Source organism: Cydia fagiglandana, chromosome 24 (genome assembly GCF_963556715.1).
Source record: "Cydia fagiglandana chromosome 24, ilCydFagi1.1, whole genome shotgun sequence".
NCBI classification, from domain to species: Eukaryota; Metazoa; Arthropoda; class Insecta; order Lepidoptera; family Tortricidae; genus Cydia; species Cydia fagiglandana.
Window position 1 is genome coordinate 1,680,325 of NC_085955.1, and position 12,300 is coordinate 1,692,624.

Below are 12,300 nucleotides of genomic sequence, written 5' to 3' on the forward strand. Positions count from 1 at the left end.
TTGCGGATCGGGCGAGCGACAAATCCGACTTCTTATCTCTCAGAATATGCTTAGAATACTTCGACGAAAATGTGTTAGTGTGCGTGTTGTGACCCTTGTCACTCGTCCGTACACAAAAAGAGATCGAGGTTTGCAAGATTTGTCTTCGACGTGTGTCATTTTCTATGTAATTGTGTCGTCATTACAGATTCGATTTTGTATGTAAGTGTGTGAGAAGTGCGACTGTGTGCACCTTTCCCCCCGCAAAAAATGGCAGAAAGATTTGTACGGTAAGATATCGCTTGGGCCCCTCCCTTCCGGGTCTGTTCTCTCCGCAACCCTTTTCCTGCTCCACATTAACGACATGCTGCAACCCAGCATTGTAGGTTATGCAGATGACAGTACGGTTGTTGAAAGATATTTGGCTAGTGCAGGGGACAGCAGGGAGGATATACGTTCACAGAGAGAGGCCATGGTTGAGCGAATGAACTTGACCCTTAGTCTCGTTTCCCAGTGGGGTGATGACAATCTGGTCACGTTCAATGCCTCCAAAACGCAGACGTGTCTATTTTCCGCAAAACGGAGTCCATTCGACCTGACTCCTTCTTTCCGGGGTGCATCTGTACGGGGTATGGTATCGGGGTGCACCTATTGCCGACAGTCTGGAACTCCTCGGCATGGAGCTGAGTTCAGTCCTCAGCTTGGCAGCTTCATTGAGTCTAAAGCTCAAACTGCGGCCAGAAAGCTGGGCGTCCTAAATAAGGTGAAGCGATACTTCACACCTGGACAGCTTCTAACACTTTACAAAGCTCAAGTCCGGTCGTGTATGGAGTATTGCAGCCACCTGTGGGATGGCTCAGCTAAATACCAACTCGCCGCTTTGGACTCAGTGGAGCGCAGAGCCAGGAGGATGATTGGCGACAAGAAGCTAACGGCTAAGCTTCAGTCTTTGGCCCATCGGCGGAAAGTCGCCAGCCTGTCGGTATTCTACAGGCTGCACTTCGGGGAGTGTGCCCAAGAGCTACACGAGCTTATACCACCGTCCCCATTCTACCATCGGACTTTTAGACGCACGGCCGGTTTCCATCCTTACATGGTAGATATTCCACCAATTCGCACGAAGCGCTTTGCTTCTACTTTCCTTATGCGAACTGCCAAGGAATGGAATTCCCTGCCGGCGTCTATATTTCCGTGTTCTTATAACCCGGCAACCTTCAAATCAAGAGTGAACAGGCACCTTCTGGGCGAGCTCGCTCCATCGTAGGCCACGTCTACGCCTCGGCTAGTCTGTGGCCATGAGTAAGCCCATTCATAATAAAAAAAAAAAAATGTGTCGAAAGCCGGCGTTGCTCGAAGCATTTAACCGTCTTTAACCGTTTTAATTTTTAAATCGTGCGTACCGTGCATGTAATTGCCCCAAAATATTTATTATTTATTTATTATATATATATATTTTTTTTTTTATTATGCATGGGTTTACTCATGGCCACAGACTAGCCGAGGCGTAGACGTGGCCTACGATGGAGCGAGCTCGCCCAGAAGGTGCAGGTGGTATATTACCTTACTCTGCTGGCTCGGTGACCCAAAATGAGACTTCACATCCGACACAAGACAACACCACTTTTGTCGGTCCTGCGGTACTTCTCACCAATTGTTGACTCGGAGCTCGGAGCCCGCGCTAATCCTCCACCATGTCGCTCCAGCGATACCTGGGGGGTCTAACCAAGATGCGAGTCGTTTGCGCTGCGCCAACGAAACGCTTTATGTCACTATCACTCTTACTTATGCGATAAAGAGATAGGTAGCGTTTCGTTGTCGTAGCGCTAGGTTAGGCATCCTGGGATAGATTAGATATATGCACATTAAAATTTAATCCTTATTTATTATTGATTATATTCAGACTAGATTGATAAATATAAGTAATAAAAGGCCCCTTAAACTCTCGCCTTTTAAGTTATCTTTGTAATTAGTCAGATAATTGAGATAAATCACATATTATCGTAATATAGGCGTACAACATAATCAGTCCACAAATCGCACTTCAAGTGTCAGGTAATATTTATTTAATTACTTTTATTAATACACAAGCGCTGGTAGCCTAGCGGTAAGAGCGTGCGACTTTCAATCCGGATCGTACCTACCAATGAGTTTTTCAGAACGGAATATCATTTGATATTTATCAGTCGCTTTTCGGTGAAGGAAAACATCGTGAGGAAACCGGACTTATCTCAATAAGGCGTAGTTTTCCTTCTGGGTTGGAAGGTCAGATGGCAGTCGCTTTCATAAAAACTAGTACCTACGCCAATTCTCGGGATTCATTGCCAAGCGGACTCCAGGCTCCCATGAGCCGTGGCAAAATGCCGGGACAACGCGAGGAAGAAGACTTTAATTAATACACATGTACCATCAGCCGTAAGTGCTTGGCGAATGGCATGACATTTCTCCATGTCATTTTACAGCTCACTGTAAATTACGTGCAATTTTCAGGCAACATGAAGCTAGCCCTACTGGTCCTGTGGGCTACAATGTCCCTGGCGGAGGGCTACAGGATCCTGTGCGTCTTCCCTGTTCCGTCTCCAAGCCACAACATCCTGGGGAAAGGTTTCGTGGACGCGCTGCTGGAAGCGGGACACCAGGTACTATCTCGTAATTTCAGAAGAATGGTGAATATTTAACCTTTTTGACGCCAATGACGGATATATCCGTACCTTAGGTCTAACAACGAAGACGGATTAATCCGTCACTGACCACAAACTAACAATAGTATAGTATAGTATCGTTTATTGCAAACCATGGTATAATACAATAGATGTTACAATGGAAATGGGTCGCATGCGTGGGCGTCACTACTATGACCCCACAACAGCAAACCATAACTAAGCCAAGACTGTGCATATGCGTAGTAAGCTGACAGGGCGCACTGGATATACGTCACCCACGTCTATGTTGCTCTGTGGTCAGTGACGCACGTAGGTGCATATGCATAAAGTTCAATTTCAGTTTTGACATGGTTTTGACTAAGTTTTCTTTTAATTTTATGCTATACAACATGCATGGTTGATGTTAATATAGACATTAATCATGTAATAGTTATTTGTTTTACAAGGGGGCAAAGTAGTTGTTTAACCTCTCGTGCTAATATTGATACCCGAGCAAGCGAAAGATTCCGAAATTGAACCACGAGCGTAGCGAGTGGTTCGAAAAAGGAATCTTGAGCGTTGAGAGGGTTTCAAAGCACGAGGGTTAAACAAAAATTGCCCCCGAGTGAAACACAAAATTTTTCACCACACCAACCCGAAGCAAACATTAAATTAAAATATCAAACAAAATCAAACCAAATCAAATCCAAATAAATGTTATTAAATATTTATCATTCAAATTCATCATTTGAAAGTCAATTCTACCAGCAAACATGAGAAAAAAAGTCAAAATTTGCATTTGATTACTTTGCCTCACATGTGAATAAAATGCAACTTTGCTATCAGTTTTTGAAGTGCAAAGTAAGCCTTTTCGAGCCAGTGTGGTGAAAAGGTTTTGTTTTTACTGTATCTAAATTGTGATTGTTCCTGTTATTTTTATTACAAATATTATTTAGTACTAGATACATTAGAAAATCAAAACTTCAGCGTAGGATGTAATTTAATTTAGTATTGTTTTCAATCTGACTCCACAAGACAGGCGTAGCCTAGTGTAGCAGTCATAGGTTAAGTAAAACTTGTAGAGTTACACCAAGAAAACTCTGCAGCGATTTTCATAGCCCACGCAGTGCAAGTGTTATTTACACGTCATCATTTCATAGAAGTTTGACGTTCAAAATGACACTCTCACTGCGTGGGCTATCAAAATCGCTGCAGACTTTTTACGGTCTGACTCTACACTTTTTGGCAAATAAACTATTTTTAGTTTTAGTTACTATTTTTGGACCCGGGTATGTCCTTAAACTACGTCCAAAACCACCGGTGGACGGGCAGCAGCGTCCCTTAAATTCGGTGTACTCGACTGCGATCGCCAACCCGCCTGCCAAGCGTGGCGATTATAGCATTCACTCCCCATCCGGCACGTATGGAGGTCCAGGGGGGAGGCCTATGTTCAGCAGTGGACGTCTTATGGCTGAGATGATGAAACTATTTTATTTATTGTTAAGGTTTGGTGGGCGACCCCATATCCGGAGAAGGTGAACCAGCCAGAAACCAACTTGACCGTCATCGATGTCAGCGCAACTAGGATCATGTTTAAAAGTAAATCATTACAATGTAATAGGAATAATTATTAATTAAACTACATAATGGCACAGAAGAATTAATAGTACTACCGTACAGAAAGGAAACTTCCTACAAAAACGAAGTTTGACAGCGGTTCAGGGTCGAATCATGCTGCCCCTTTCTAATATATGGCACTATCCCTTTCGGCTATTTAGGGTTGTCAAAAATCAAGTGATTATCTTATCTGCTGTGGTCGTGCACTCAAAAGGAAGTCAAGTGGTGCCAACCCTAATAATCGCTCGGAGCAATGCTGGCGGCCTAGCCAAGGTTGCAATCGCTATCGCTTCGACAACGAAAAGCATTATGTCTCTCTATCACTCTTCTATATTAGCGCGACAGTGACAGTTGCGTTTCGATCGCTACGGAGCGTAAGCGATTGGCGTCTTGGCTACGCGGCCTGAGCCGAGCGGAGCCGAGTTTGACCGAAGTCAGGAGTTTCGCACCCCTGATAATGGGTCAAACGGGGTCTCTTTGTTTGACATAAAGTTTCAAGTCATAATGTATTGTTTGTCATATTATCATTAGCCATAATTCTGAAACCGTTAACTTTCAGTATTTTCGTAAGGTGATCTATAGATATGTTAGGTTTGTTTTATGGCATTTCTGAAAATTATCGCGTTTGTGAGTAAAACAAATTATGACTAACGAAAATGTGGACAAACAATACATTTATGACGTAAAACTTTTTGGAGGAAACAATAGAGACCCGGGTCAAACACATTTTAGTAAACGGTCACTTCTGTGGCAAAACGCGCGATTTGTACGGTAAGAAATCAATTCGGCTCCTCCCTTCTATTGTGTCAGAAGCCGGTATTGCTCGAAGGCTGTGCTCTTTGAAAGTTCTTACATTTATTCTTTTAACAATAATATGTGACGCTCCACGGCAAAAGGTACCTTATGACGGCTGGCGCTTACGCCGCATAGCGCCGCAATAATACTGGAGCGGCGTTAATAATAGCGTAAGCGCCAACCGCTATAAGGTAGTTTTGTCCGTGGGACGTCACATACTGTATGCTGCACATTGTCCGCAGACCTGAATATGACGAGCCGTCAGCCGGTCCACCAAATGGCATACCTCGCCTCCGACATAGCTGCCATCGCGGCAGCAGCGCCGGGGATGCAGCATGCGATGCTGACGGTGAACTTCCATGCTGTAGTCACGGAGTGGTTCGCGTCCGATTTACCGGCTGGGTGAGGTTTATAATCTATATACACATACCTACCTATAGCTGCCATCGCGGCAGCAGCACTGGCGATGCAGCATGCGATGCTGACGGTGAATTTCCATGCTGTAGTCACGGAGTGGTTTGCGTCGGATTTACCTGCTGGGTGAGGTTTATAAACACATATAGTTGGTCAAACCAATTTGACAGTCAATAAGAACCAGGAAAACTATAAAAGGTACTTATCCTTTTCTTTGGGTGCTAGTACTAGTTTAAGACAAAGATAATATGATCTCTGTCTATGATTGAAATGAGACAGTCCTTTGACAAACTATATTTACAAAGAAAAAAATGAGAGCTAGCTTGGCGCTGGATGGTAGCCTACCATTGGTAGGGTGCCCAAGGCAGGTGTGGCATTGCACATTGCACAGGAAGAAATCAGCCCTCTGGTCTCCCGTAGCATCAGTGAGACGCTTCGCTAGCTAGGTACCTAAATATATTGTGTGCCCCGAGTCCCCAAGCCCCGATGGTCTCGATCCGAAACGGCTCAAACATGCAACCAGAATCAATGGCTGCATATTTGCGCCGTTTGAGGAGCTCGACCGCTACGGCAGCCGTCCCAACCTTACTTGAGGTCTCTGGAAGGTGGGACGGTGCAAGAGTATCGACCCATGTGACGTCCCAGACTAGGGGCCGGCCCAGCTTCCTGAGACCGAGAGTCACTTGAAAATTACTTCCAACGTTTTGAGGGCATTATTGTCTCCATGGTCTCATGTTGATGTCAACTTTAGCCTGTCTGTGGCACCAAAAGTAAAATTGTTGCAGATACGCAGCAGTCCAGCAGGCACCATGGATCCTGCTGAGCAGCGTGGTGGCCCACGCTGGCCTGGAGATGCTGGTGAGTATTGGCTCCTCTACACGATGGGCCAGCGCCGGCCAGTCCAAGGAACGCATTTATGCGTCAGAGGAATAAGAACTGACGTTACGATTTTCAACCGTGACAGGTGGATGACGTGACCAGCACGGCGCTCGTGCCCACCATGCTGACTCGGGCGCCGCTGCCCATGGGGTTCTTCCAGCGGGCTGCCAACAGCCTCGTCGTGGGGGCGATGAAGATCGGGACTTGGTGAGGATTCGGATTTTGAAATAGATATCTATTAGATATCTTTAAGACATCGCCAAGATACGATAACGATATGTTTAAGATCTACCCTGTCAAAATTGACATTTGCGCGATACTGGAGATACTCTTGAACGATTTCCACAGGATATGACTTAGAGATCCAATTCACATCTAATAGATATCCTACTCTATCTAACGTAAAAGTGACATTGGTTACCCGAATTGCGCTGCAAAAGAGAACTAGTTGATATCTAAACTATAACGTATCTAGAATGGATCTAGTGCGTGTCGTCTCTTGTGAATATCTTGAAGTTCGAATACAGCAGTTTATTCCTCCATATACTCGTTCCATAGATTCGTTGGGGGATCGCGAAATGCTAAACATTATCATCTTCCTCGCGTTGCCATGGCTCATGGGAGCCTGGGGTCCGCTTGGAGACTAATCCCGAGGATTGGCGTAGGCACTAGTTTTTACGAAAGCGACTGCCATTTGACCTTCTAACCCAGAGGGTAAACTAGACCTTATTGGGATTAGTCCGGTTTCCTCACCACGTTTTCCTTCAACGAAAAGCAACTAGTAAATATCAAATGATATTTCGTACATAGTTTCCGAAAAACTCATTGGTACGAGCCGGAGTTCGTCCGCGACCTCCGGATTCAAAGTCGCACGCTGTTACCGCTTGGCCACACGTTTTCGTAAAATGTTGCATTGGGTGAGCGAACCGCAATGTCCATGTGAGATGCTCAAGCATCGATATGCTATGCTTACCGTAGTATATTTATTCGGAGGGAGCTACCTCTTGAGATGTAATATATGGTCTTTTCAGGGCAATGCGCGTCTACTCTTCAAAGCAGTACACGGATCTCTTCGGCCCCCTGGCGGCCGCTCGCGGCTCAGTGCTGCCGCCACTTTCCGAAGTTTACAACAACGTGTCTATCCTCCTTGTCAACTCGCACCCCGTGCTGGCTCCCGCTCGAAGCTTCCCGCCAAATGTGGTTGATATAGCGGGGTACCATGTAGAAGAGAATGCTACGCTTCCCGAGGTCCGTGCTGGTACAGTCGCCATCAGATATATCGGAGCGGCCAAGGTGTTCACAAATATCTGAGCACGCCTCTATTGTCAAGGCGTTAGAGTGCCTGTTCAGATATTGTGAACACCTTGGCCGCTCCGATATATCTGATGGCGACTGTACCACAGAATAAATAATAGTACTAAGTACAGTAGGTTCACTCTCTAACAAAACTTGTCTATTACGACGGATATGAGAAGGTGGCGCTAGCGCAAGCGCCTGCTTATTTCCGAGCGGTAGGCGGCAACTACTACTGCTAGACACCAAAATTGGTGTGGGCCTTATGTGCTTGTGACGCGATGAAATCGCGGAGTGAGCCACGCCTTGTGGTGCTCAGCTAAGTTTAATTTCCGTAGTGTAAGAATAAAACGATTATTGAGTTGCTTAACTTCAAATTCGGGTAAATCCAATCTATCAGATTATGCGATTGTGGTATTAAGAAAAGGTAATAGGGTAGATGGTAGAGGGAGGAATGGAAATCCGAGTTTGAAGCTAAGCGACACAATTATTTTCCATCGTATTTTCACGGAAACGTACGAACTATTTGAGTCAGTCTCGGTACAAAAAGTACAGAGGTTGACTGAAGTAGCATGACAAATACGATCGTTTCCGAGAAAATACGGTGGAAAACAATTATCCATCTGTATTTTGTCTGCAGGACCTACAAAAGCTTCTAGACTCTTCGGCCCAAGGCTTTATTTATTTTAGCCTGGGTTCCGTAGTACAGGTATCTGAACTGCCAGCTAGCCTGAAGACAGAGCTCAGCCAGATGTTAGGTCAGCTGCCTTACACGGTGCTGTGGAGAAGTGATGAGGAGCTGCAGGACCTTCCGAAGAACGTACATGTGAGGAAGTGGTTTCCACAGCCTGGGATATTAGGTACATACTTTTTTCTCACTTCTTCTTCCTCGCGTTATCCCAGCATTTTTGCCAAGGCTCATGGGAGCCTGGGGTCCACTTGACAACTAATCCCAAGAATTGACGTAGGCACTAGTTTTTACGGAAGCGACTGCCGTTACGTTAGACCTTTCAACCCAGGGGGGAAACTAGGTCTTGTTGGGATTAGCCCGGTTTCCTCACGATATTTTCCTTCACCGAAAAGCGACGTAAATATCAACTGATATTTTGTACATAAGTTCCGTAAAACTCATTAGCCACGAGATTTTGAAAATCAATGACCATGACCAGTGGAGAAACAAAATCTGAACTGTTTTAGGTATTTGCATTGCGAATACTCTGTCTGATTTCTATTACTTATTGCACGTACGTAATTGTATGACTCCTAATCCCTCATGATTCATGGTCATCGAAAACCATAAAATACATCAAAGAATAATAGAAAAATAACAGAATAACATCTGCTATTTCATCAATAGCGCACCGCAACATAAAGCTGTTCATCACTCACGGCGGCCTCCTGTCTCTGATCGAGGCCGTCCACCACGGCGTGCCGGTACTGGCCGTGCCCGTGTTCGGAGACCAGCCCGTGAACGCGGAGAGAGCGGCGGCCTCAGGCCTCGCGGTCAAAGTGGACTTTCATGTTGGAATGGCGAGCGAACTGCGAAGGGGACTTGATGAGATGATTGGCAATGATAGGTAGGATTTTAGGCACCGGGGCATTTTAGGGGCCCACAGATTACCAGGTCGCCGGACGATATCAGTCTGTCAGTTGTTCGGAGCTGTCAAATTTTGCGTTTAACTGACAGGCCGATATCATCCGGCGGACTGGTAAATTGGTAATCAGTAGGCCCCTTTAGGATGTCCGTAGGACACGTCCGTATAGAATGAATTTGATGTAAGGTATATTCTCAATTTAGCACCGTTAAGCAGACTTTGTCCAACCTTAGAGAAATCAGTCAGGCCCCATTCGCACGGCATCAGCTTTTTCAACGCGCGTTAAAAAAGCGTTTGAATGACACAAATGGATAGTATGTATTCATACGACAGCGGTCACTTTTTATCAAGCGTTGTTGCATTTTCGACTTTAAGCCTTGGTCGTTAAATCGAATTTAGAGTGCGGACAGATTCAAGCGCTTTTTTAACAAGCGTTAAAAAAGCTGTCGTGCTTATGGGGGCTCAACTTCGAGCAACACGGAAGGGAGGCGGCATTCGCACTATTTCCCCTCTGCCGAGGTACAAGATTAGCGCGTCAATAAAATCTAGCGCGGGTAATAAAACTAGTTGCACTTGGATTTTTCACTAGACTGAGTCCAGATGCGCGCGTGAACACTGCTGCACAAAAATGCCTGTTTGCTCGGTTTTTTGTTATAAAAAGAGGTCGGGGACATCAAATTTACAAAAAGAAAGTGTTACATTTCACATGTAATATTTTTTTTACATATCATACGTTTCATTACATTTAAATACAATTATTATATTTTAGTCTCAAGTAATTGTTGGATTTATCGATTTTACTCGCTCAGTACAAATTGCGGATCGGTCGAGCGACAAATCCGACTTCTCATCTCTCAGAATACAATGACATACTTCAAAGAAAATGTGTTAGTGTACGTGTTGTGACACTAGTCACTCGTCCGTACACAAAAAGAGATCGAGGTTTGCAAGATTTGTCTTTGACGTGTGTCATTTTCTATGTGTTTGTGTCGTCATTACAGAGGGCCTACCGCAAACCACGTTCGACGTGTTGCCTCCCTGTCACACTCACGTATGAATTTACAAGTGCCATAGAGAGGCAACACGTCGAACGTGGTTCGCGGTAGGGCCTTTGATTGGATTTTGTATGTAAGTGTGTGAGAAGTGCGACTGTGTGCACCTCCCCCCCGCGAAAAATGGCAGAATGATTTGTACGGTGAGATATCGCTTGGGCCCCTCCCTTCCGACGTGTCGGAAGCCGGTGTTGCTCGAAGGGGCTCAACCATAGGGCCATAGAGAAATAAGTAACCATAGAGTGCTCATTCCATAATACATCACTTTTTTTACCAAAACGCCTATTATTTTCTTAGTTGACATCTGGGGCCGCTTGCATAACAAACTACAACTAATATTACAAGCGGAACTCCTTTTCTAATTTCACTTATTAAATAAGGAGTCCCGCTTGTAATATTAGTTGTAGTTTGTTATGCAATCGGCCCCTAGTCTCAAGTAACGGAATTATCAGTACAGCTACTGTAACAGTAGATGTCAGCGCAGTCATCGGTCTGCCATCTTGTGGCCTCAATCGGAAACATAAACATGTACATTGCCAAAGCAAGTGCTGCCATCTACCGTTCTCGTACGTTTCCTTGTGCACAGTTGGTTCTGTCATCTTGTGGGCTACATCGGAAGCATAATAAACTTAACATTTACGCCTCGCGACGAAAATCTGACGGCTCCTGTGCCTATAGTTCATGCATTGTCTGTTATGACAAGTAGGTATACTTAGCCAGGCGTGGCTCACTCCGCGATTTCGTCGCTTTGCTATACAGGTAGCTAAAAGTACATCCGTTCGACCCCAATTTTAGGGTTTGCCATAAGCCGCGAGTGGCGCTGTCGCCACCTAGCGGCCATATCTGTGCTGATCGTGACAGACGCGTTTTGTTAGAGAGTGAGTCTTCTGTACCTAGTACTATTATTTATTCTGTGACTTAGCTCAAACGTAAAACGTGACAAGTATTTTTACTTTACAGTTATTATAAAACAGCGAAGCGACTATCAAAGCTGTTTCACAGGCGTCCAGTGCCGCCCTCCAAGCTGATACCTCACTACGTGGAACTGGCCATAGAGTCTCAAGGTATCTAGCCAATAAAGCCTGACCAGGAATATACCGGGTGTGGCCTGTTAGCCCCCATTCGCACGACAGCTTTTTCAACACGCGTTAAAAAAGCGCTTGAATCTGTCCGCACTCTATATTCGATTTAATAACCCAAGGCTTAAAGTCGAAAATCCAACAACGCTTGATAAAAAGCGCCACCGCTGTCGTGTGAATACATACATGGTTAACCATTTGTGTCATTCAAACGCTTTTTTAACGCGCCTTGAAAAAGCTCCCGTGCGAATGGGAGCTAACACGAGCAAATACATACAGCAAGTACATAGATTGTACTCCTCAAATGGTGACACTTTTGTTCAACAACTTTGTAAAAATTATGAAGTATTTAGACTCCCTTAAGACCGCCCTTAAGACTCTTGATATATTTATTTTCACAGGTGCCTACCACCTGCGGTCGGCAGCGCGGCACTATCCCTGGTATGCGCGCGCACGGTTGGACCAACTTCTGTTCTGTGCTGCGCTCTTCTACGGCTTGTATGTAGCGGGGCGACTTGTGGCGCGACAGCTAAGGGCGCACAAGCGGAAAGCTGAATAAAACTATACAATATTGTACATTTGTATCACTAGAAAAATAACACACCTCACAGGACCGTTTCAGTTGCCTTAAGTTGTATCCAGACGAGACAATTTATCGCCAATCTGATGAAATTCTCCTATCGAACAGGGCCGTGCGGACGCAATTACCAATTTGATTCCCCGATCACATCAGCAGGTGCGGACTCAAAAATGTCAATTTTCATAGAGATTTCCTGAACAAATCGACTGACTTCCGTCAGTCCCGTCTGGATACCCCTTTAGCCAACGTGCATTTGTTAACGCTCCTTAGCGAACGAAACGCAACTGTCACTGTCGCACTAATGGGGAAGAGTGATAGAGAGGCTACGCGCCACTAGGCGCCACGGAGCGTTATAGTCACACCAAACAAAGTCTGCAG

The 12,300-nt window shown here is 45.2% G+C and overlaps 1 protein-coding gene across 1 annotated transcript; it reads left to right on the forward strand.

The window, feature by feature from the left end:
- Window positions 1-368: 368 nt before the first annotated feature.
- LOC134676577 (UDP-glucosyltransferase 2-like) lies at window positions 369-11,901 on the forward strand. Its single transcript, XM_063534967.1, has 11 exons — window positions 369-380; window positions 2,478-2,615; window positions 4,124-4,217; window positions 5,273-5,432; window positions 6,230-6,302; window positions 6,409-6,530; window positions 7,355-7,571; window positions 8,257-8,476; window positions 8,974-9,193; window positions 11,224-11,327; window positions 11,744-11,901. Exons 1-11 carry the CDS (start codon window positions 369-371, stop codon window positions 11,899-11,901), a joined length of 1,518 nt encoding a protein of 505 aa, XP_063391037.1.
- The last annotated feature ends 399 nt before the right edge of the window (window positions 11,902-12,300 follow it).